Raw genomic sequence first — 24,671 nt, forward strand, 5'->3', positions numbered from 1 at the left:
ATCTGCACCATTTTTAAGATATGTGACTGCTCGACAAAAAACAGCTTTTCTTTTGCATCAAACAGCTTTGCTGCAAAATAGCTTTGCTGCATAAATACAGACCGAGCCCCCGTGGGATCTGAACAGATGTATTCTGCTGCTAATGAAGTGCAGTCTGGAGGGAGCCCAAGGTTCATGAGTTCCCCATGGCTGTGCCCTGAAGTCACTGTGGGTCTTCACAGAGAACCGAGGGTGTAGAAAGTAGCTCTGTCGCGCAGGAAGATGTCTGATCCACACAGCGTCAGTTTTTCCCTTAGATATTCTCATACAGCGTATCACTGTATTCTTCTAGAGTTTCTTCCTTCTTAGGTGTCTGCAGAATGATGAAAAGGAGAAAAAGAAATGGAGGAAAATTATTCAAAAGAAGATGAATTAATCCTTAATCAGCAGACACTGATGTTTGTTCTGTTAGAAATGGCTATAAGTGATCTGCTGAAACGGAAGCCGCTTTGCTGAGAAATGTTGCTCCAAAAGAGACGAACGTGACTAATCCAGCCCAAGGGATAAAGATGCCTCCTGTACTTGTCACTCTTTGCCCAAAAAGCCGTCAGACAAGTAGGGGAGGGAAAATTGGACTCGGTAAAAAAATAAATCACTTTGGATTCTGTGAAGGAGGAATTCCCTGACCTCCCCAATCCGGTTTCTTCAACAGTTGAGTCTATTCCTCACGACTGTTCCCTGTGTAGACAAGGCGCTGACAGACTGATATTTTAAGCGCCGCGTGGCACAGGCCTGCTGTAAGCAAGGTTATGCAGTGAGTAGCTGGAATGCCAGAGGCTGAATGGAGCCCTACCTACACTAGCTTCTTCTCTGTTGCCACCACCAAAGGGAAATGTTCTACAGAATCTGAGTGCGGGCACCTCCATAGCAGGAACAGACACTAGAGGATTAACCCCTCACCACCCAGGCTGGCTGTCAGCACAATGCAACAGCTTGCAAATGCTCTTGCTTCAAGTGCTCTCTGCGCTGCTTCACTTGACATGCACCATCCTGCACCAAGGGCTGGCTGTGATCCTCTGCAGTGAGTCTCAGACACAGTTCAGCAACCCAAACTTCCTGCTCCAGCCCAAACCCGCTGACCCACAAGGTTTGCTCTTACAAAAACACCCTATTAGGTTCTGACATGGCCAGCTAGAGAATGAACATCCCAGGTGGCCAGAGCCCAGGATGATGGAGTGGGAAGCTGATCGAGAGGTTTTGTCACTGCAGTGAGAAGTATAGTCAAATTCACCTGTGCAGAGAAGGCCGTATCCCTTTGAGGGGAACCCAACTCATTGCTGGCTTTTGTGAAACAACCTCAGAGATTAATACAGTTCTCCCGCTTTTCCATTTTAAATCATTGTTCACTGCGCAGAGAGCCCAAGGCCTTGGCATTCTCTTCCAGTCTTCACAGTTGCTCCTACTGCAGAAGCTCCTTTCCACTCTCCACACTTGGAGAGGATAAGCAGAACCCTGAGGTGGGACAGAGCAGAGGAGGTGATGGAGCCCTGCCACTCACACTTCCCTGTTTCTGACCAGCATGAAGACTGAACACACTCAGAAGTGTGTCTGCTCATGACAGTGAGAGCTCATCCCATCACCTCTTTTTGCTCTCTTCTCCTTTGTTTCTCCCACCTCTTTTTCGATCTTTACCTCACCCCCGCTGAGACCACAAGAGCCAGACCCACTTGCACACAGATACTCCTTTGCTCTTGCTTCGTTGCTTTGTTCCCGCTGTTTTACAAGTCTGCTGGCCCCTAAAGCAGTTCAGTGGTGTGGGCCACACACAGGTGATTCAGCACAGCCCAGACAACTCCATGGTAGGAAAAAAGACGTACTGCATCTCCTCATTCAGACCAAATCATTTAGAAGGAGGCAGCTGATAAAGGTATACAGATGAATAAATAGGACAGAGAAGAGGAATCTGGACTGACTGATCTTCCTACCCAATTAGTTCAAAATGCAAGAACACAAGAACAGGAATGCTGTCTCTTCCAGTATGTAAGATGCACTGTGGTAGAAGACAGCTTATATAAAAGAACCTATTCTTCCCTTCAGTAATCAATTGCAGTAATCAGATACCTGCCACTGCCTCTGCTACAACTGCTTTAAAACCACAGCACTAACTGCAGGATGCCACTGGTGCTGGAAGAACACATGCAACTAGCTCTGACATGGAAGAAGGCACTTGGTTCTATACCACTGGATTTGTGACAGTGCTTCAGGCACTGGACAATACTGTCCTTCCTTCATGAAACAGAGGGATGGTTCCAGCTGAAGCTGGCTGCAGGCACCAACTGCTTAGTTAACCTGGAGAATGCTCTGCAGCAGGACATCAGAGAGAGAAGCAGGAGACATTTTTCAGAAAAATTTTCCAGTGTTAGAAGAGTGAATCTACTTTTTAAGTAGATAAGAGTTCTGGAGGGGAAATGAACAACAAAGATCTGAGGGCAGGAAGGAAGCATTCCCTGGGGTTTTGTCCCTAGAAACATCTGATACTTGTGCTAAGGGCAGGGTGCAGGGCTGTGTGGGCCTCTAGTCTACACCATATGGCCCCCACAATTGATCCATGCCTGCATATTCCAAGCTACTTTCATTATGAGTGGATTCAGTTCCCTGTCTCTAACTCGTAACTCTCAGCCGAGCAAGAAGATCCAAGTCGTAGCCACACTGCCTTTTCCTGCCTCTGTTCAGGCCATCTTACCTTCTTTTACCAGGTGCTTAATCTCACAGGTGCTTAATGCCAGCCAGAGTAAAACTGTGTCCCGAGTCTGCCCCTAGTGCACAGATTCTTCTGTGATGGAGGACTTCTTGGCTGCCTAAACAATCTGGAGAAGGTAATAGTGGAGGGCAGCATCTGGCCAACTCTCCGTGAATATCTGGGCCATTTAGAGGGAGTAATGCCAAACTTCTCAACACCTTTCAGCAAAGCTATCTGCATGAAGCCAGGACTGCCACAATCAGTAACACTGAAGGAGCAGGGGTTCTGTCAGAAGCAGGAACATACACTACATGTGCAGCCCAGCTGGCGAGTGGATGTCACGTCCCATTTTCCTCTTTCAGTGGGGCTGGAAGTGAGGAAATAGCAGACACATTTACTACCTGCCAGGGCCGTGGTGCCTCTGAGCTTTCCAGTTTCTAAGGGAATTCTCTAAGAACGAACACAGCCCCAGTCTTTACCTTGCCTGGAAGACTTTTTCTGTGTTCTGGGATCTTTGCGTTATTCTCGAGGACAGAGTAGACCTCAACTTGCTGCGAATCCAGGCACTGGAAGAAAGAAAAGGGTAGGGTTCACATTAAATGCTTAGGTTTAAGTACACCTGATTCCTCATCTTGTGCCTGCTGTTTCTGACCTACAAAATTCTGAAGTTCCTGTCTTGCACAAAAATAAAATAATTTTTTGTCCTAAAACTTCTACAGTGCAGTTTCATCACCTTTCTTATTCAGGCTGATAGACACAGGTTATGACATTACCTATCCAATGTAAGGCAGAAGAGAACAATGCCAATGTCCCTGCTTCCCTCCAAATCGTCACAGAATGCATAAGAAAGACCTCTCTGTCTGTGGTGCACAAAGGGAACCACAGGTAACAGGCAGCAAGCTGCATCTCTCAAGACTGTTTGGGTGCCTAACAGCCAGAGGTTCTTGCTCTTGGTTGTTCTGGACACACAATGACGAGAAGGGAGTTTAGTCTGGGGTCCTGAAAAACAGGGCTGTTGAAAACAGGAAATCCTACAATAGGCACAATTTCTGTTTATTGCCTGGTATTTTTTTTTTTCCAAGCTAGAACTGTCTTTTCTTCTTAGAGTAAAGAATAATAATAATAAAAAAAATCAATACACTTGCAGGCCCACAGATATATCTGCGGTCCCACACGGATACAGAGAAACACACACACGTTCTACATGTGTATGCACCCGTTGGTCCCCCAGGTAATCATGTCACAAGAGATGCATGTCAGTTTGAGTGATGTTCCAGATCTGCCTGAAGGATCAAACATAACAATCAGGAGGACTTTTCCATGTGTGTTTCAAGGATGACAGCAGGTTGCCAAGGTGGCTGTTTCTCTGGCAACAGTAAGATGGGAGGAGCTCAGCCGTAAGAGGGGCAGATGGTATTAGTGGAGAGACTGTGGAGGGAGCAAGGCGCCCTGCAATACAGCAAAGGGGACCGGCAAAATACAGGGGGTTTCTCCTGGCACTGCCAGTCATCTGACCCCCATCGTTTCATTGGGAGTTCAGCATCTTTCTGGATCATGGCCAGCAGGACTGTGGTTAGAACAGGACAAGATGATAGTGGGGCAGCATTTGGAAATGGGGCTGGGAGCAAGCCCCCATCAGGAAGGGCCACAGTGAAAGAAACTCCATGTGGCTCTCCCGTTTCCACTCCTCCTCCTCTGTAAGAAGTCAAAGTACTTCACTTGTCCATGTCTCTCTCCCAAGATCCCACTTGCCTGGAGCACACATTCCCAACTACTTCTGTGTGCACAAGCGTGCACAGAAAATCTCATTTCCCTTTCCTCATTTTCAATTCTCTTTGTGATGCTTGCAGTGAGGACCTTGTCCTGTGTGCAGTGCTCCCAACAGCCTGGCTCTGCATCCCATTGACATGACAGGCAGCCTATTTCATTGCTCTAGTCCAAAGCCATTCACGAGCAAGACATATCCTTTTAGTGCTTAAACCCCCAAAGAGATTCCCTCTTTTTTCAAGCCCTCCTTCCCACGGAGGCTCCTGACAGTGCTTTGCTGACCAGTTGGAAGGCTAGTGTCTTCAACTGCCATTTGCAAATCAATTACTTGTACATGGTCACTGAGCACCTGCTACAGTCGCAGTGGCAGCACGCAGGCCTCTCCTCCCTGCTGGCAGATGCCTTCTCAAAAAGCTCCTGTGCTCTGGAACTCGCCTGCGCTGCAGGAGCTCTGTTTGCTGCTGAAAGAAAAAGCTTGTTTGAAGTGTAAAGCAGGCGAAGCGAGGCCCTTGGATTGTTATTTCCAAGCTGCTCATTAACTAGGCAGCTAAGCTGGAAGATGGAGAGAAATACAGGTTTTGGTCTGGGTGATGCGATGAACTCCTCTGGGGCCACAGGAGAGTGAAGAGGCCTTGCAGTGCTTACAGTGTAGTGGAACAAAGCAGGTGTCCAGCTGTCCCCACTACAGGGACTTTGTACAATCTCAAGCTGCATTTCACTGCATACACTCTCCCTTAGGGACCATAAGGTGTCACCTGGAATAGATGGTGGGGAGAGCATTTGCTCCTAGCGACGTGCAGCAGAATGGTTTTGCAGAAGGTGTGCTGGGAGCCTTTCTGTGCCAGGGGCAAGCCTTGCTGCCAGGGAAGATAGCACAGACCATTTAACAAGCTGCACCAGCCAGTTCCAAGTCCTTGCCTGTATGTCCAGTCCTGCTGTCTGTTGTGTCTGCTCTAAGCTCCAGGCCCACTAGAACACTGTGGCTCCCTAACTTTTTTCCAGACTTGAACCTTCTGCTTTCTGTCACAGACAGCATATCTGGCACATGCTGGCCTCCTGTCCCTTCACCTAATCTCTGATCTCCCTCTTTATCTCATCAGTAGAAGTGACTTTCCAGCCAACCATACCATTTCCTTGCCTTAGCTTCCCCCAGAGTTGACCACAGATAGAAATCTATCCCTCCCTTCCCCAGGAATTAAGCGCTGTGTGTTCAGCAACCTGGTTAAGCACCAACGGGATTTCACAGAGCATGTTCTCCATCCCAGGGCTCACCATCTCCTCCCAATTATCTTTCCCATAACATCTCAGAGCCCTGCTCTCACCGTGCGCTGCGTCTGCTGCGGGAGTTGCTGCCTCATGCCTGAACGAGTCACAGCATCTGCTCTGTGGGGCAGGCTCACACCCCATGGCATACATGACATGATTTGAGGCTGCCTGCAGTTCTGCCAAAGAGGGCTGAGCTGCCTGCCCTGCACACTGGGCTGGCTGCAAGCCCTGCACAGCTGGCATGTGGCTAATGGGCTATGGGGGAAGGCTGGATGGGCCAGGTCCATAGGGCTCCTGGAAGCACAGGAGCCCAGCCAGCTACCGGGACTGCCTGTGCCTAAGGCTGGCTCTGCTGGCTTGCTGCATTAGCCTTAGTGGGGCCTCCTGAACAGAACAACATGATGAAACATGTAATTAAGATGGAGCTAAGGATGCATGACGAGGCCGACTGAGCGAGAAATGGATTTGAATTTTTTTTTGTCTCCTTGCAGAAATCATCCACTTCAGCAGGAAACTACCCGTTTGGATTTTTAAAAGACAGAATTAAAAAGAAATTACTTGATACAAATGAAAAGGTTTATAACCTGCAACATCCTTTACCAAAAGCATTTCTTTTTACCCAGAATAAACATATCACATACCATGTACAGTGCTTTCTTTTAAACCTCCATTCCAGAAACTGAAGGGCCACAAAGCAGTGCCCCCCACTCAGTGAAGTGTGAACAAGAAGGGGGCAGGCCTGCCCTTGCTTTCACATCTGCCCCCTATCAGATTTCCATGCCTCTTTGGCAGGGCTTTGCTCTTCTCCGCAGTACATTCTCCAGAGCTCTGCTTTGTTTAGTTTAAATGATTCATGCAGCTGAGGTTTTCCTTGGAGAGACTTTTCCAGCCCTTACAGACCTCACAGTCAGAAAGGTTTCCTAATATTCAGGCAACATCCTTCTCTACTCACTTTCATTTCATTCCTCCTCATTTGTCCCACAGACCATGTGGAAAAAAAATAAATGAAATAAATCATTCCCTTCTTAGCAAAGCAGCCCTCCCATGGGAGTTAAAGGAAAAAAAAAAAAAAAAGGAATTCATTTTAAATGGAACTGGATGGGCTGCAAATGTGATTAGGAGTCATGGTTTCTTGAGGTAGTCAAGGTCTGGGCTTGACGTTTCAGGAGAGCCACTCCAATCCTATTACCTATGACACTGCCACTACTGGGCTCATAGAGTGGCAGCAGTCAGTGTTCTCCATTCTGGAGAATGAAGAAAGGAGAGCGGCTGCATTTTATGCAGTTGAAAAGGGGGAAAAAAAGGGGAAATGCTCCAAAAAAATCTCCTTTCACTTTCTTCCTGTCCTTTTCCCCAGACTGCTAGTCAGCCAGCTCAGGACTGCAGTGGTCCATGCCACTCACACCAGCAAAGCCTCTAAAAAGTTGTTGGTGGGAGTGTTTCTCTCTCTGTCACTGAGTCATCACTGTCCACCTGAGAAAAGCATGTCACTGAGACACTTTGCAGCACAACAGAGGCTGAGGTCCAGTCTTCCCTTCTGACTTCTGGAGGCCCTTCCACCTCCAGTGCCAGGAGCTCTCCATGGCCCCATGCTTGCTGCTCAGTCATGTGCTGCTGGCGGAGGGAAGGGTGCTGCCCACCAGCACAGGGCATGGCACAGGGCTTTGGCACTGGGAACAGGATGGAGATGTGCACAGCCCTGAGAGGAGCTGGCCAGGGCAGAGAACAGAAATGGGGCTGCCAGGTATATAGCTATCACTGCTGCTGAGATGGAGGGTGATTCTGATACTCACGTCATAAACAGGAGAAGATGGTGGTGGGCTTGCTGAAGGAGGCTGAGTTTCTGTCTGCTGTCTCCTGATATTTAGTTGGTTCTTTTTAGGACACAATATCTGCTCAGGACAAAACACAGAATTACACATTTGGAAAAAATATCATTTCCCCAAGGATGAAATGAATGCCAGTGTCACATCAGAGCCAGCTGTCTACACACCCTCCGAGTACTCGCACAGTATAGAATGATGGCATTCTGCACAACACAGGCCAGTCACTTTTCTCACCACTGAGCGAAAGGAAGGAGTCTGACAACTGACACTGATGCACTGGAAAGCAGAACTGGGCTCTGTCTGTATATAGAAATCAGCTCTACCACTGACAGCAGGATGGAGGGAATAGGTATTTAACAGCACATGACAATGCTGAAGGATGGGGAATAAAGCAGAGCCCTGTTCAAAGTGCAAGAGGAATTTCAGAGAGGCAGAATGCAGTGATTTTTGTGAGGATTTGGCTGGGAAGATGTAGCTAATACACAGAGTCTAAAGAAAAGCACCAGACAGGCATTAATGATGACATATAGTCATTGATACACTAACAGGCAGGTCCAGCACGGAGTTATGGAGTTGAAGAAAGAAAGTCTTTTCTTCTGAATTGTTTCTCGCGTCGGATGGCTTCTCCTTGAATATGCTTCATTCATGCACAGGTAAGGGTTAGCACTGCTCAGCAAGCAAAAGAAAGAGGCAGAGAAGGCAGAAAGCTTTGCTAAGTATCTCTGTTTTAATTCAGAAAGAAGTGGGATGATTATATTCACATCACATGAAAACAATGAACTGCTTTCCAGTCCATTAGTAACTAAGGAGGATGCTAAATAGCTTCTCTTAAAGATAAACATTTTTAAACCAGCAGGTCTGAGCAAGCTGTGGTGAGAAATATGGTCTGTGTTCAGCAGGAGGGCAAATGTAATGACTGCATGATCTCTTCAGGCCCCAAGGAGAGCCTGTAGGTCTGAGACTTGCTGGCCTGCCTCAAAGTCTAGAGGGGCCAACTGGCAAGCTGTGAGAGTGCCTCCCTCCTATCCCCATGGAGATGCTGTCTAGGCAGGCAGAGCTGGGGGTTCATCTCCAGCCTAGTCACTCTGTGTCTAACTCCTTCCCCTTCCACCTGCCTGCCTGCAAGGTAAATCTCACGAGATTTGCAGGTCTGCCAACTGCTACCACTCTGTGTTCAATCTCACTATCTCTGAATGTGCATGAAGCCTGATGCTCCTTGGAGCCAAAGGTCTGCATCAGCAACGTAGCTTTCACATAAAAACATGTGCACAGACTGCTGCTGTAATGGCAGAGGGCAGCTTGACAGAGTAAATATGGGTGGATACAATACCTAAAAAAACATCATTCCCCAAATTCAGTTCTAAAATACATCAAGTCCATTCAAGCCAGCCTTAAGATATCCAAAGGATTGCAAAGGAACATCTGAGAGTAGCAGTAATAGGAACAGTAGATTTCGCCTGGCCAACAGAGATTCCAGTATTAAAACTTCAAAGTTTATTCCACAGGGCTCCTGACTCATTTAGACCTTTCAGTCCTACTTTCAGCTCTTCTTCTCCTGCTCTGCACCTCTTTTATTCCCCACTTGTGATTTCTCCTTTACCCTCTGTTCTTTCTCACCCAGATGGTTCAAGCCTATGCTACTGGCCTTCTCAACCAAAGGTCCCTGTGAGCCCAGTCTTAATACCCTCCTCCAGGCTCTAGTGCTTTCTCACTCTGGCTCCCAGTCCCAATTTCCCTCCCAGGTCCCTTCATTTCAGCCTCACAGAACCGCTGACATTGGAAGATGCCTCTGGAGTTTGTCTAGTGTAATCTGCAGCCTGCTCAGGGTCAACTTAGGCAGGCTGCTCAGAATTTTGTCTCACTCTTTTTTCCCAGTCAGCTGTGACCTCTACACAGGCTTCCTTGAGATCTTACCATGACCTTCCCCTTTAACACTGTCTCCTAATGTTTGCTCTGCCAAGCATATGCTCGATATTTTGGTCCTCATCCCCTCCACACTGCAGACTGTTGTTTTCTAAAGTACCCAACCTATGGCTCAGGAATGCAGTTGAAGTTTCCTTTCATCAGGTCATGCCTTTGCAACAGAGTAGGCCCCATCTTGAAAAAGGATTAGAAACAGGGAAAGCCCTGCTCTCCTTCCACTACTGGGACTGCAACAGACACACAGGACATGCTGTGTGGAAGGACAGCCTTGCACAGGATCCCTTCGACAACTGAGCTGCTAAATTGACAAGAGCCACAAACTAAGCATGCAGAAACTGCAATTTTCCAAGGACCCATCACAAGGCTACATCTGCTTGAATATTCTCAGGGCCAGCACACTGCTGGTGTGACTGCCCGCCCCATCTCTGATCCTTGCTCTAAAGCAGAGCATGCCAAAGTCAAAATGGTTATTAGAATTTATTTAATGGACAAATCAATGACTCGCTTTATCTTTTCTGTAATCTTTTTTCTCAGAATGACTGAACTTAGAAAAAGAAAATAAACCTGAGGCAGACACTCAGCATGGAAAATTTCAGCACGGGGAGTTCCAATCCAGCCAAGTTAGAAGCAAGTGAAATAAATTCCTAGAATGGGCCGTGTCAGGTATTGGTTTTTATTTGGTAATAACTTGCCTTTCTTTTCCACACTAGCAGAGCTGTTGCGGCGATGCTCAGCGCAGCCAGAAGAGTGGTAAAGGTAATGAGAATTTCTCGCCCATGAGAGGTCTGTGCATATCCTGTACCTGTGGGAAAGAAGGCAAAAGATTCATCCTGTGAACAGAAATTATGTTTCTTGTGTTCTTAACAGATTAGAGGGAGGTGACATATATATGGCAGCCAAAAAGGCTGGTAGGTAGTTAGAGGTTGGGAAAGGTCTTGAGTGATGGGGGAGAAAGGCAGATAGTGGAAAGCACGCAGGCTACATGAAAGAGCGGAGTGGGTACTGCAAACATCCCCTGACCGGCGCAGCAAAGGGATTTTTCGTCGTGGCTCTTCACATTTACCCTAAGCAATTCTTCATATCCAGCATTCAGTAATGCAAATCCAGCCAATCAGCAGCATGCACTTTCTGACCACATTTCTAAAGCATTGGCTCTTATCTTTCTCCGAAGGTCTCCCTTGTTTTCCAGTCTGTGCATCAGTGGAACGACTGAAACCTTGTAGCCACGTGGAAAAAGGGGAGGGATTAGGGTGAGCCCCTAGACTGACTGTGAGCCCCCAACAGTCAGCAACTAACCTCTACATCCGATTACAGTGAGCACCATAACCACCGACCTCATTTTCATCCATCTCTGTCACTCTGATAAAGGCAAAACCATGCTGTGTCCTGGACACTGACACTAAAAACACCCCACCTGGTCCCTGTTTAGAGCTTGATTTTAAGGCTGGTACTCCCAAGTGCCTGTGGAGGGTAGGTAAAAATTACTGCTTATTCACGTTACCACCTGTGACTTGGGAACAATGGCACAGGTAACCTGTGTAAAACACACTCAACTGGCATTAAATATTGGGTATTAAGCATTACTCCTATCTGACTTTATAGCTTGCTCGGGTAGAGGAAGATAAGAGTACCGATCATATTTTCATAGTAAAATCCAGCTGATCTTTAACTGTACACCCTTCCTTTCTGGTTGTTCACTTACCTCTAACAAGGACAAACACTCCCTTTCCCTTTATCTGGATGTCATTCCATTGGACTTTGCAGTAGTATGTGCCAGTAGAAGAGGTGCTTTCAAGTGGCTTTGTTTCGTGATTGTAAGATTTGATGGCAGTCCTATTCTCTTTTCCAGGAGGGATATCTACTTGTTCTTTCTTATTATAGATGGATACTTCCTGGTCCCATGCATTAATCCAGTAATAGAAGATTGTAAATCTGGTGTATTTCAGTGTGTACGGGAAGATGACTTCACAGGGGATGGATACTTTTTCCTTAAGCAGTGCAACCCGGATTAGAGGTTTCTGCTGTACGCTGACATCTCCTCCTGCAAGGGTGATAATTGTTAGCAGTCATCTATAAGTCAGGAGAAAATTGCTGCCCCAAAGACATGATCACATGGTGAAAATAAATGTACGCCGAGAAGCATGTCTGGAGCAAGCAGTGTTGGCCCTTGTCAGAAACTGAGTGATGCAGAGCACGTGCCCCTTGTGATCTGCCACATCTCTTAGGTAATTGCTGTGTGATTTGAGATAGCCTGTTGCAATCACAGGCTTCCCCTTTTCCCTTGTGAGCTCTTCTGCACAACGCCAGCGTACAGAAAGACAGGAAATGAAGCAGGAAGTGAACTGATTTTGCACTGGTGTGAGACTACTTACAAATTATGAAAAAGGAAAGCAATTTTCCATGACAAACACTAGCTGGATGTGTTCTGTAACTCCTGAGTTACAATGCTCTGCTCAGGTGCGTACACCTGCACGTGACCACTCTACACCAGCAAGAAGGTGCTGTGTGCAAGCAGGTGCATCTGCGGAACAGTGCGTCTCTGAAACATGAGTGAGGAAGGAAATTGCATATTGTGCACGGGGCCCAGCACCGGGGCCATGAGAAATAAGGCACAGCTTCATCACTCCCAATTTCTGCTGCTGTAAATGGGCAGCAAAGCACAGGAGTGGTTGCTAGATGCAGGAACTATTTGCGGAAGACTGCAGATCTTAAATATCTACATGTGACAGTGTCTCAAGCAGAGATGGGAGATCATGCCCTTCATGTGCTTCCTCCTTACTTGGGTCTGTTGAAAGTAATCTGTCACTGCAACTCAGTAGGCAATGGTGCAGGGAGTTACAAGAGAGGATGAATAAGCACAAATGGGGAACCACAACAAAGTTTGCTCTCTATTTCATAAAATAAAAGGAAAAAAAAGCCAAGAGTGAATCTAATAAAGAGCCTGGGATACAAGATCACTTGGCATCCCAGTCAAATCTGGGTTCAACATCAGACTCTGGATCTATTTATTTGGTAGCTGATAGAATACCACAAACAAGCCCTTTAAGAGGAGGCCTGTGCAAAGCACTGTTGGACTTAAAAAAGGGAAGGGAACTGGAAACTTGCATTCAAGTTTTGTCACCAAATGATGGAGTCGGGATTCTTTCACTGACGTGAAAATAAAAGGAGAAAAACATAGAGAGGTAAAGTAGAGCTTTTCCATTCGTGGTTTTGATGGCACTCTCTGGGGTTCAGCATCTATAATAGGATCATAACAAGGCATTAATAACGTGGTCCCAGAACACAGCCAGACTTGCTTTCCTGTCATCATGCAGTAATGCTGCATCAGAACAGCAGTATCCATCTCTGTGTGAAGGGACCCAGCGTCGGAAGAGGCAACCCTGACAATGCTACAGAATGCAGACCACTAAGGAGAATTGAGGGGTGGAATGGCAGAAGGAGGGCACAACCACTGTCCAGAAAAGACTTCAGGGAAGTAACATCAGTTAAGGAAAATCCTCTACAGATGACATAGCCAAGTACAATAGCCCAAGAGTAAGGAAGAGCTTAGGTTACATCATTAGAAAAGGGTTCTTGGCTGTAAAAGCAACTAGGATACAATGAAATCCTAAGGGACTTGGTCTTTGTGAGTGCACAGTCCTGTGTGCACTAGATATAATGTCATGGAAAGGAGGCAACAGAAAATCCTGCAGCCACAGTGGGAGTGATAACCTGAGTAGTCTCTTCTGGGCCTTATTTTCTAAAATAAATCACCATCCTTCTTGCCATCTCTACCAGCAGAACACACATGAATGCAGTTTTTATACAGGGCATTGTAAAGCATCGCTGTAAAAAAGCAGAGGAGAGATCCATCTTCTTACAGTATCCCAGGAGCCATTAGTTTGAGAAGAACATGCCAGGGAAAAAGCCAAACCATTTTATTTAGGTTATATAACCCTTCTCCCATGTTCCCCCTTTCTTAAGGATTCTCTCTCTGAGCTTTGAAATGCTTAAAAGACAGAAATAGCAGCAGTGTGCAAATTCCTAGAGGGAAGCTCTGGAAATTAGCAGAAGATAGCAGCTGGAAATGCTCTAATATGAACAAACGTGAGAGTAAACAGAAGGGAAAAAAAAAACAACTTTTTTACCTCCGTAGTGAAGCAACCAAAGAAACAGGAAGATGACTTTTAGATTAGAGCCCATGGTAAGGTCAAAAGGCTGTAAGAAAGCAACCAGAGATGAAGATCCAGAAGGCAAAAAGAAATTGTTTTTCACGAGGTCTTCCTGCGTCTGAAAGGCCGTTTGATCCCCTCCCGTTTGTGCAGGGACAGGCGGGACAGACACACACTGCTTTTGGCAAGCTGTTCCTGGCAGATGCAACCTCTTCTGCTTTTCTGTCAGACTCCTCCCTGCACTGTGGTTCATTTCTCTGCACTATTATCACGGTGTTATATCTATCAACAGGTGTCAAAAGATTAGGCTGTAAGCTCTTTAACGCACAGAGCTTTGTCTTCCAATGACCATAAAACATCACACGCATTTAAAGCAAACTTTGTCACCTTCTGTAGTGACCAAAGCCCCAGGTTGGAATACAGAGAAAAACATGCTTTGACTGATGCAGCTTGAGGTCATTTGAGGTAAACATAGTCAAATTCATTGAACAAGTCAACTGATTCTAGAGCAATGGACAAGCTTAAAAGTGGCACATCAGGGTTTTTACCATAATTTTATAGGAATTTGTTCATACATTTGTTTTGGAACAGCTATCCCTGACTACTTCACTGCACTGACTATCCAGATTTCTTAATAAGGGCACTTCAAATTCTCTTACTCAAGTGGCTGCCATGCAGTGCCACAGCGCGTGGGTTCACAGCAGAGGAGCACTATCAAACTAATTCTTTACACGACCACTTCATCATGAGATCACCTGTTTAGCCTTCAAAATGGAAAACAAGTACCTGCATCAGCACGGAAAAACAGCCCTGCTGTCCTCCTTGCTGCCCAAATACTTCCCTCCACAGGTTAGGTTACTTCAGAGAAAGGCACTTGCATTGCAGAAGTGAGAACAACCAGACAGTGCATTCATCTGTAACAGCTGTGATGTTTCAGATTCACACGATGCTGGCTCTGAATCGGCTTCGCACTGCAGGCAAACCTTAAAAAAAAATCTATTGTAGGGAAATGTAAAGAGAGCCCTTTGAAGAAGAAAACCCTCTCTTTGTGGGAGGATCCTGCCACCTACACTCATGAAGAGCCTTTGATTTCAATGAAAGCTTGTTTTTAGCTAAAACATCTGCAGTGCAACAGCTGAGCAGTGTCTGACTCAAAAAACCCTGATGTCTGAGAGGTCTCTGCTTCTCTCCAGAGAAGTCCTTTTAGACTTCTTGAGAGATATTTGCACTGACCACAAGAAACCACTTTGCTGCAACTTCAAGGGCTCCCACTCACACTGGGTGCTGCACTGTGGAAACTGGTGAGGATGACGGATGGCTGTGCTGTCTGTTCTAAGATCTGGGTAAGCCTGTAGATTGTGCGCATTTAAATCACTGTCTGTTGAGTCTGTATGAGCAAGACTTGCTCCAAACCAACTTTCAGTTCATAGTGTTTTTCCCCCTGTTCAACCTGGGACAGGTTCTTAGGAGGAAGGGGTCTTGACACAGGGGGGCTGTGCACAGCTGTGGCTGCTCTATTCCCCTGAGCCCAGGGCCAGCTCCAGTACCTCGAGGAGAGCCCTGACAGATGGAAAGAGGAGCAAGTGGCTCTGTGTGGCTTTGCAAGGCTGGTGCAGCAGCTGCACTCCTCCAGGGAAGGTTTAGCTCAGATTAGCCAAAAGGAACTCCTCTCCCCAAGACACGCTGATATGAGCTGCACAGGGCTGGTCTCAGCTGCAAATTGCTCCTCACAGGTCTTAACGCTGAGCAGCAAGGACAATCAAGAGCGGTAACAAGACACTGGGGGCCTACTTGGTATTTCAGATATGTAGGCACAGATCAGGCAGCTGTGGCTCTGGGGGGGATGTGGGGTCACAACCATGCTCAGCAGCACTTCTCAGGCCTGAACTGCATCTTCAAGATAGCTGGGGGAGGGAGGGAATAGCTACCTTCCTACAGTGAGGGCCTCCTGAGCTCTTATATCGCACTCATCCCCATGGTAGCACAGCTTTGCAATTTCCAGCAATGATGTATTTCTAGAGGACAGAACGTGCTGCTCCTGTCAGTGATGTGTTTTAACTGTTATCAGCATTTATCTGCTTCAGGAATTCAGAGTGATAAGTGGATTAAGTGCGGTAGGTTTGTAGGGCTGCTAGGTCAACATCCTCCTTCTGTCCTTTCCCTTCTCTTCCTATAAACAACCCTGTTGCCACTCCAAATGCCAAGTCTTAGAAATACTGCTGTCTGGAATTTTAAGAAATATATAGTTTTGGCATTTCAGAAGAGGTCACACATAAGACTCCGCTCTAGGATTATTGGCATGGCAGGCAAGAAACATTCTCTGCTGGAATTTGCTATGGTAGTGCCTGCTGAAAAGAAATGGTTTTGAAATTACTACCCAGCAACTACTAACAGGGTAGCATTCTGTCCCCAAGAGCCTAAGGGGAGCCTGAAGCTTTGAATATTAAATTACAATTCTATTGGTTTTGGGGATTCTGGACTGGAGACATAAAAGGAAGGAAGATGAGGGAAAGCGGGATTATTGTATGTTTCTGTAACAGCCTGGAGGAGGACTGATCCTCCTGAAACTTAGGTGGAACAAGCCAGGATAACTGTGCCAAAAGAAAAAAATTATAAAGCTCCTAAGGAATGGGCCATTGTAGGATTTGCCCCCATACATTACACAGTACACTGCTGCACATGAGCATGTCCCTGCTGCATGAGAAGGGAACTGTTTGTCCCACTCCAGATGGGTCAGGATCTGTAAGTTTGGTCCCTCCTTTAGTGCACCAAAAGTTGACCCTTTCCCAAGACTAAATACAGCGTTGGGCCAGATGCAAGCAACAATTTCTGCATGTGGCTGGAAAGCATCTATTAATCTCACTCGAGCACTTTCAAAAGCTCATGACAGCGGCCAGCATTCCCAAGAGTGAGGAAGAACGCATCATTCTGGCTCTCACAAGCAACAAGTTTGGGCAAGTGCTGAACCTACCAGAATTGCCTGTTCACAGCTGTGTCCAATGTATACCCACAAGCAGCGGCACACACATGTGCCCACACATGCCCCCACAGCCAATTTCAGGGAAAGTCTTTATTCCAACAAAAAGACTGCTGCTAGCCAAGGCAAAAGCAACGTTGCAGAGACCACAACAAAGCCTCTTGATTGCCGTAGTGTTTAACACCACAACCAGCCGTAGGAGAAACACCGCCTGGCGCAGAGATGAGCTGCAGCAATTCAACAAGCCTGACTGCAGCGCCTGCCTGAGAGCGTTTCAGAGCATTCCCCAGCACGGCAGCTCTGGATTCGCTGCCTTGTCAGAGACTGGCTCAATCCCCCACCGCCGCAAACCCAGCCAGCGGCAATGCAGACACACACCTCCGAGGATTCGCAATCTCTTTGACTCCTCTAACCCCGGCCTCTGTGGCTTACAGTTTCCCTCTGGCTGGTGGTAAGAGCGATAGGAGAGCTAGAACAAGCAGGGCCGTACCTCTGCCAGCATTTTACCATCGCTCTGTGTCGAGTGCCTCTCAGCAGGGCTGGATGATGCTGAAGTAAAAGCTGCCAATGCCCTCGCTAGATTCTACCCGTTGAACTGCTCCAGGGAAGAGAACAATCAGCAACTAGAAGAGAAACCAGAAAAAGAAAGGTGTTGACACCACCGTAGGGAAAGGAGGGGGTGCTTTTATGATTCCCTTTCACCAACAAAATGAGTCTGCCTCGCAAATCATCCTGCTTCTGCTCTTTTTCTGTCGCTTCACTGGAAAGATTCCTGGGGACTGAATTGTCACCAGGCGCCTGATGCGCTCACAAGGGGCTCTCGCTTCAACCTGGCGGTGCTCCCTGGCAGCTCCCCTCCGCAGCCCTCCTTTTGGAGCCTGCGTGACAAGCCAGGGGGCGAGGGGGATTTCACCTCCAAGGAGTCCTTTGACATCTTCCAGGAAAAAAAACAAAACAAAACAAAACAAAAAAAAACAACAAATTCCACCTGGCTGAGCTCCAGAGCCCTCCGGGTTGTGGGAAACACGGCTGAGCAAGAGAACGTCTGGATGCCACAACCCTCGCCCCGGGCGGGAGACAACAATCAAGAGTGACCACAAGCGCTGCTCGCAGGCTCCCACCCGCTCTGAGGCAGCTGAGCGCCCTGCATTGGAGCAGCGGGGCCAGCCGCTGCCTCTCCGAACGCAGCACAGCTCCCTGCACGCCCACAGCCACGCAGGAAAGCCCTGGAGGGCGGCACCGTTGCCCGCTCCCCGCGCCCTCACCCACAAGATGGCGCCGTCGCCCCGGCTCGCGCCGCCCTCAGCCCCGCGCCCTGCCCTGTGGTGTCACGGATGCGGGTGCCGCGGCGGCCTCACGCAGGTCGCTGAAAAGGCAGAGTGTGCAAAAAGCAAACATCGTGCTGGTTTCACCCCGTCCTGCCCCGTTCCTTCCACACACAGAGGTGCCGGCAGTGCCCTGGGTGCTCCCCATCCCGAGCTCTCTGCTCAGAGGCTTCCCAGTCGCAGCCCCAGAGAAAACGAGCTCAACTAGGATCCATTTAAAGCGAAATTAATGCTAATTAACTGTAACCAACAACTCGCAGCGCAACGTTTATTCGGCACACTGCAGCTATCACCGCAGCGGTTCGCCCATGAGGAGAAGGTGAGCAGACGGCAGGATGCAGGAAAGGAAAACAAATTTTACCCGGGGCTCCGGCACAGCTTCAGCGCTGGGAAGCCAACCCCATCCTGCCGCCCTCCTTTCTCACCTCCCTCCCTTCTCACCTCCCTCCCTCACCACAGCAGCCTCGGGAGCCCTCAGTTCCCCACACGTGTGACTGGAGTGGCCCTGGGGTCGGCAGCCGCCTGGCACACGGGGTGAGGTGTGGAGGCCAAAACTCATTTTGCCCCAGCACGGTTTGTCAGTCGCCCTCGGAAGCCGTTCCTCCTACGCTGTGGGCACGTTGGAAACTCTTGCCGGCACTGGTGGGGGAGAAGTTTTATTATGAATGAGATTTCTCAACCTCCAGAGGCCTTCTGACAGCAAGTGTGGGCCCCCAGCTGGGCGCTAGGTGAGAAAACAGAGATGATCTGTACTCTGATTTTTCCTGGGAAAGCTTCTTACATACTTTCCACCCAAATCAAAATGCTGCCAAGTGCTATCGGTGATGCCGTGGCGCAGGCACAGGGAGGGTTATGTAGAGCAAGGTGACGGGGCAGCCAATGGGCACAAGACCTGTCCCTGCCAGCCACCGCCTCGACAGGTGGCCCTTATGGCTGAGCCAGTTGGCTGTGCCAGGCCCGGCTCCCCAGGCCTTGGCAAGCTGCAGCCTCTACTTTGCCATGCCCCATGGTGTGCCTGCAGCTGCACCACACTCCAAGCTCATTCTCTTCCACGAAGTCTCTGTGCTCCCTTGTGCCTAGCCAACATCATTCTTCCCCGGCTCCTTCATTTTTCTTTTTTTCCCTTCCTTTGAGAATCAGAGAATCATAGAATGGCTGGGGTTGGAAGGGATCTCAAAGACCATCTAGTTCCAATGTCTTTTAATGTCTTTCTTTCTCCCTCCTTTTTTTTTTTTTTTTTTTTTTTTTTTTTTTGCTTAGCTAGGGCCCCATTCTTGCTGCTCAGCATCTGGCGGCTTTCCAACCAAGGGACCTGCAGCAATCAACACCACCTCTGAGCCAGCAGCCACCCAGCAGCAAACGTGCATGCAGTCACACTCTGCATTGGGTCGGCACTGCTCTCCTCATATGCACCAGGCTTCCATCAGCTCCTGGGAGGATGGCTGGGGAAGGGTTAAGTAGCTAAGTATCTCACTGGCAAATGAAGATGGCTTTCTTTTCTGTTAATTCCTCAGCTTTGCTTTTATTGTGAACTGTGCAGAATACACAGGCTAATGCAGCTGTTTTAGCAAACTCTCCTAGGGTAGAAAAACATCTTTAAGCCACCAGACCCTAGTCTGGCTATCCAAACTAAATAAACCATTCTGGCAAGAGCATTTGCTGGAAGAACCATCTCTTTGCTAGGATTTTTGCCAACATAGAATTGTTTTTCATTCTCAATTTTTCCCCACATCCCAATCCAGATTCCCATCCACCATCAACATCCTGAGCTGACAGGACTACAGGACACAGATTTGGCCTAATGCAAGAGGATCGTCATCAAGGCTTTTTTAAACCCTTCTCAAAATTTCTGCATGCAGTTGGAGACAGATGATGAGAATAAAGCTTAAAAGCATAAAAGCGTAATTGCTGACAAAGCTTTTCCCCAGCAGGCACAGCAAGCTGTCTGTCTGAGGAGAAAAAGGCAGAGCAGAGAACAACCTCATGGCTAGGTGAAGCATCAAGCATATGGCAGGGGAAGTCTGAGAAGGAAGTCATGAACCTCTCTCTGTGTACTTGGAGGTTGGAGGCTGGAGGCTGGCTCTGAGCCCACCTCAGCCCCTCTAGTGGAAGGAGCGCAGCTGCATAGCAAACCCTGCGATGGCAGCTGTAGACCAACAGTGAGAAAGAAAAGGAAATGTGAAAGTCCTGTCTGTGTGGAGAAACGACATCAACACAAACATGTGCATGGAGAAAGGTACATGGATACCATAGCAGGGCTCAGACTCCTTTTATGGCTAAATATATTTCCATTTGCTTTTTACTTATGTATTTGCAGATACTTTCACACACACACACGTTTTATGTGCAGCCCAGTGCTGTGGCTTTGGTTTGCCTGAGCCAGTCCCCTAGCCCCCTCCCCCTCCACCCCCCATGGCCCCAGCAATCATGTGGGAGGCCCTGCATTGTGGCTGGGCCCATGACTTCTCCCACTGCCCCCTCCCCACTGTGCTTGTGCTGGGGAGAGCCTTCCCCACCCTGCCACTGTTTCCTTTATTATCTCTGCCCAGCTGTGGTTTATAAGTTGTTTAAATCTTTTCTAGGAACAGATAAGAGATCACAATTACCCAGAATCCAAAAACGCAGACAGCTTGAAATGTGGTTAGGCTCTGCCCTACTTTCATTGAGCTAAGAGCAAGGTTCTGCTGAGGTGCTTGGGGAGAGGAGGAGAAAAAAGAAAGATCCACCTCAGCAAACCACCCCTTCCCTCCCTCCTTCCTGAAACAAGTTCCCCCGCCAAAAAACCTGCTGCGTCTGTTCAAACCACCCTGCCCGCTCCTCCTGGCTGCCCTGGGACCTCCAATCAGCAGAAGTGAGCAAAGTGAGCAGGGACATGGTGGCCTGAGCAGGAGGCTGTGGTGCATCACCATCTCTCCAAGCTGAGCTCAGTGCATGGATGATGTTCATCAAACCAGGGGTGGGATGAGGTTGGCAGGGCAGGGAGTGCTGCAGGTTAAGTGTGGTGTATCACCAGAAGTTTTACCATCCATACACTCAGTGGCACAGTGGGAAGCCGCAGAGGTGGAGTGGGTCTGGGACTTCCCTCTTGTGAGAAATCCCCTCCTGGGAAGTCCGCACTCAGTTACAGAGCATTGCTACACCACACCGTCAGCCACTAGCTGAGGGTAAAGCTTTCAGGATCCTGCAGTACCCAGGGAGGGGATACTGCTGACAAAATGCTAGAGGCCATTTTCCTTCTCTCTGTGGTCCCAGCTGCTCACAGATATGCACCTGCAGCTCTGTGACCTTGTCTGAAGTAAAAAATATCTTCTAAGTGATTCCACCTACATTACTTCAGCTACAGAGCAGTATACAGACAGACAAACCACTAGCAACCACTAATATTTTAAAGATGCTTCTCCATCCTGCTTGGAAGTGCTTGTATCAAAGCAAGGATGAGAGCAGCAGGTGGGTATTTTTGTAGGTGTTTTTGTTAGTGGCAGCAACAGAGAAATTTCAGAAGTGTCTGCTGTGGTCAGGGCCAAAGAGGGATACTAAAGAGGGCATTGTCTGAAAGATGATACAATCCAAGATCATTATGGTATTTATTAATACCATTTACAAGGCCTGACTTGTATAGCCTTGGAAGGAAAAATGAAAAAAATGCCAGCAAACACATTATGTTCTTCTGCAAGAAGTTGTTTCATCCTATTGAAAATCTTTGTTAGAAAGAATGATGAGAATGGTAATAATAAGGCACTATAATTATACCTGATCTTTCTATAATCTCTCTCTCTGCAGAGTTCAGGAGCACTTTACTGCTATTATTGGATTTGAACAGTCCCATCTGGATAGCATACGACTGATTTGTTTGCATGGCTTATTTTAGGTATTTCAGCACACACATTAGAACTGCCTTTATATCTGGCCCATCCTCTACACAGCGTCTAAGAGCGGCATGAGATCTCATCCCAGTGTCTTGGAGAGCTCTTTGCAGTCCAAGATTCAGAGAAGCCCCCAGTCCTTCTCCACCCAACCCGGTACCCCAGAACAAGCAATAAAACCATTCCTGTGGCATCCAAACAGGCAAGAAATTGCATCACATCTAAGAATGCAGCCACTGCAGAAGTTCTTGGGTGTGAAGCAGGGCACTTGATAATTGATTGCGCCAGAACCAGGAGGAAACAGATGGAATTCTAAATAATTTGGCCCAAGATTAAAAATATTATTATAAAGAAATGAGAGTTTAAAAAATGAATAAAAATGTGATAAAAAAAAAAAAAAAAAAGGTTTACATAAACAGAACTGTGCTTTCAGCCTGAAATTTGCAGCTGTTTGTCACTAGCTTACAGCGCAGGGAATGCCCCTTGCAGATTGAGTCCCCATAAAACTTAACAAATACACGTTGTCTCATTATTTCTCTGCTTTTAGTGCTTTCCAGGGGATATTTTTTCCTCCTGTGAAATGGAGCAGACTTCTCCCTGCTGACCAACTGAAGGCAAGTTGGGTGCAGCCCATGTCTTTCCTCCCACCCACCCTGTAGCTCCATATCTGCCCAGAAAGGTGACATTTCCAAAGCCCATCCATTCTCAAGGCTGTGGGCACATTGTCTTAAGCATCTTAAACGGAATTACCAGCCTTGCCCAAAGCTTTTCCCCACCTTCATTTTTCCATTTTGAAGTAGTACATCCTTGCTTTCATTCTCTTAGATTCTTCAGAGACGTCTTTCTCAATTTGTTTACTTCTGGTTTATTTTTAAAAGACAAACCCCCAATGGACATAAGCTCTCAAGTCACTTCTGAAAACACTGTCTTGTCTGTAAGTGCTTTGTTTGTGATCCTTTCCAGTCCTTGAGGCTATTGTTTATGAGCTGGAAGGCATCTACGCTTAGGCTAATCATACCGAATGCCAGCAATTCCCCCAGCATGATTTGATGCGCAAGCCAGTGGGAGCATGGTTTGTTGTGATTACGTTTACTGCAGAAAGCCGGTGTTTGCTCACACCAGCCTCACAAAATGAGGGGGTCTCATCCAAAACCTTTGGAGGCAAACAGCAATCTGGTCACTGATTTCAATGGCATCTGGGAGCGGCCGGAAGGTCTGCAGCTCTGCCAGCAAGAGTGGCATTGCAGAGAAGGAGGTAGCCTAGGATCCACACCGATCTTTAGCTGTTTGCTCAGAGTGGGATGCAGATCTAGGAGGCTGCCACTGCTGTGTGGTGTTTTCTTCGTCCTCATTGCACAACATATTTGAAGCTTCTTTCCAACACAACCTGTGCACTGCGCAGAGCTGTTCCAGCTGTCACTTGGGTCTGAGGGTGTCCTCTGCTTCTGATCTTCCTACCCAGAGAATCGCAGAATCATACATTCACAGAACGGTGGGGTTGGAAGAGACCTCAGAGCCCACCCAGTCCCACCCCCTGCCGTGTGCAGGGCTGCCACCCCCCCAGCTCAGGCTGCCCAGGGCCCCATCCAACCTGGTCTTGAACCTCCAGGGATGGGGCACCCATAGCTCTCTGGGCAGCCTGTGCACTGAGCAGAGTGCCTCTCTGCCCTCTGAGTAAAAACTCCCCTCCCAGTATCTAACCTAAACCTCCCCTCTTTCAGTTTAAAGCAATTCCCCCTTGTCCTGTCACTATCAGACATCACGTGAACAAATACCTCCTTTTGTTTCACACTCACACTCGAGTATCTGATTGGCTGCTGCCTTCTTTTTTTTTTTGTTTTTTTTTTTTTGTTTTTTTTTTTGTTTGTTTTTGTTTGTTTTTAAGAAAACACAACTCAGCCTCCTACTCCATGTCACTTACGCTCTGCAGACCTCTGGCTCAGACCTCCCTGATGAGAAGTCCAAGCCAACAGCCAGCCGCTACGAGAGGCAGTTGGAAGTGCTCTGCTCTGCCTGCATCAAAATGGCAGTACTGCTGCCCCAGCTGAGATCACAGGAGCAGAGAGCACGCTGGGACCTGGCAGCTCTGCAGGGAGGCAGCTGAGGATGCTGCCGGTCTCCTTTGACACCTGCTCTCCCTTTGATGGCCGTCTGCCCTCTGCAGCCCTGCCTTTGTGCCAGGCAATGGCAGAAAGCTCCGCTGTGCACAGCAGTTTGCAAATGCCAAGTGTCTGAGGGATTGCTGCAAAATGAACTCAGACAAAATAGTCAGATTCCCCTAACCAAGGTATCCTTGCAAATTGAGACTTTTAGCACATTTAAAGGTCAGTGTCTAAAGGAGGGCTATAAGAGACCAGGGGAGACACTTTAGCAGAGTCTGTTGTGATAGGACACAGAGAAATGGTTTCAAACTAAACAAGGGGAGGTTTACACTGGAAGAAGTGTTTTACCATCATGGGGGTAAGGCACTGGCAAAGGCTGCCCAGAGAGTAGGTGGATCCCTGTCCCTGGAGACATCTAAAATCAGGCTGGAGGGGCTCTGAGCACCCTGATCGAGCTGTGGGTGTCTCTGTTCATTGTAGAGGGGTTGGACCACAGATGAACTTTAATGGTCTCTTCCAGCTCAAACTTTAATGCCATGATTCTATGATAATGATGGACATACATATTTGATGCAGGATGTCAGGGCAAGAGCCCTAACCAAGGCACTGCAGTGGGTATGCAGGAGGTTTTGTTCTGAAGCTTGCCTGCATAGGAGCACTCATTTCCAGACAGTGAATATGCTGAAATGTTAATGCATTTTTTGAAACGTGTTTGCACAAAACTTTTGTGTTTGGGTGAATTTTGATGCTCT

The 24,671-nt window shown here is 47.7% G+C and overlaps 1 protein-coding gene across 1 annotated transcript; it reads right to left on the reverse strand.

The window, feature by feature from the left end:
• Positions 1–292: 292 nt before the first annotated feature.
• On the reverse strand, positions 293–13,683 carry NFAM1 (NFAT activating protein with ITAM motif 1; the record flags this gene model as incomplete). The annotated part of the gene is made up of 6 exons (XM_079543470.1): positions 293–352; positions 3,199–3,285; positions 7,546–7,644; positions 10,194–10,303; positions 11,204–11,542; positions 13,629–13,683. The coding sequence occupies 6 exons, from the start codon at positions 13,681–13,683 to the stop codon at positions 293–295; spliced, it is 750 nt and encodes a 249-aa protein (XP_079399596.1).
• Between the last annotated feature and the right edge of the window lie 10,988 nt (positions 13,684–24,671).

Source organism: Tetrao urogallus (genome assembly GCF_951394365.1).
Source record: "Tetrao urogallus genome assembly, chromosome: 1".
In the NCBI taxonomy this organism is placed as follows: domain Eukaryota; kingdom Metazoa; phylum Chordata; class Aves; order Galliformes; family Phasianidae; genus Tetrao; species Tetrao urogallus.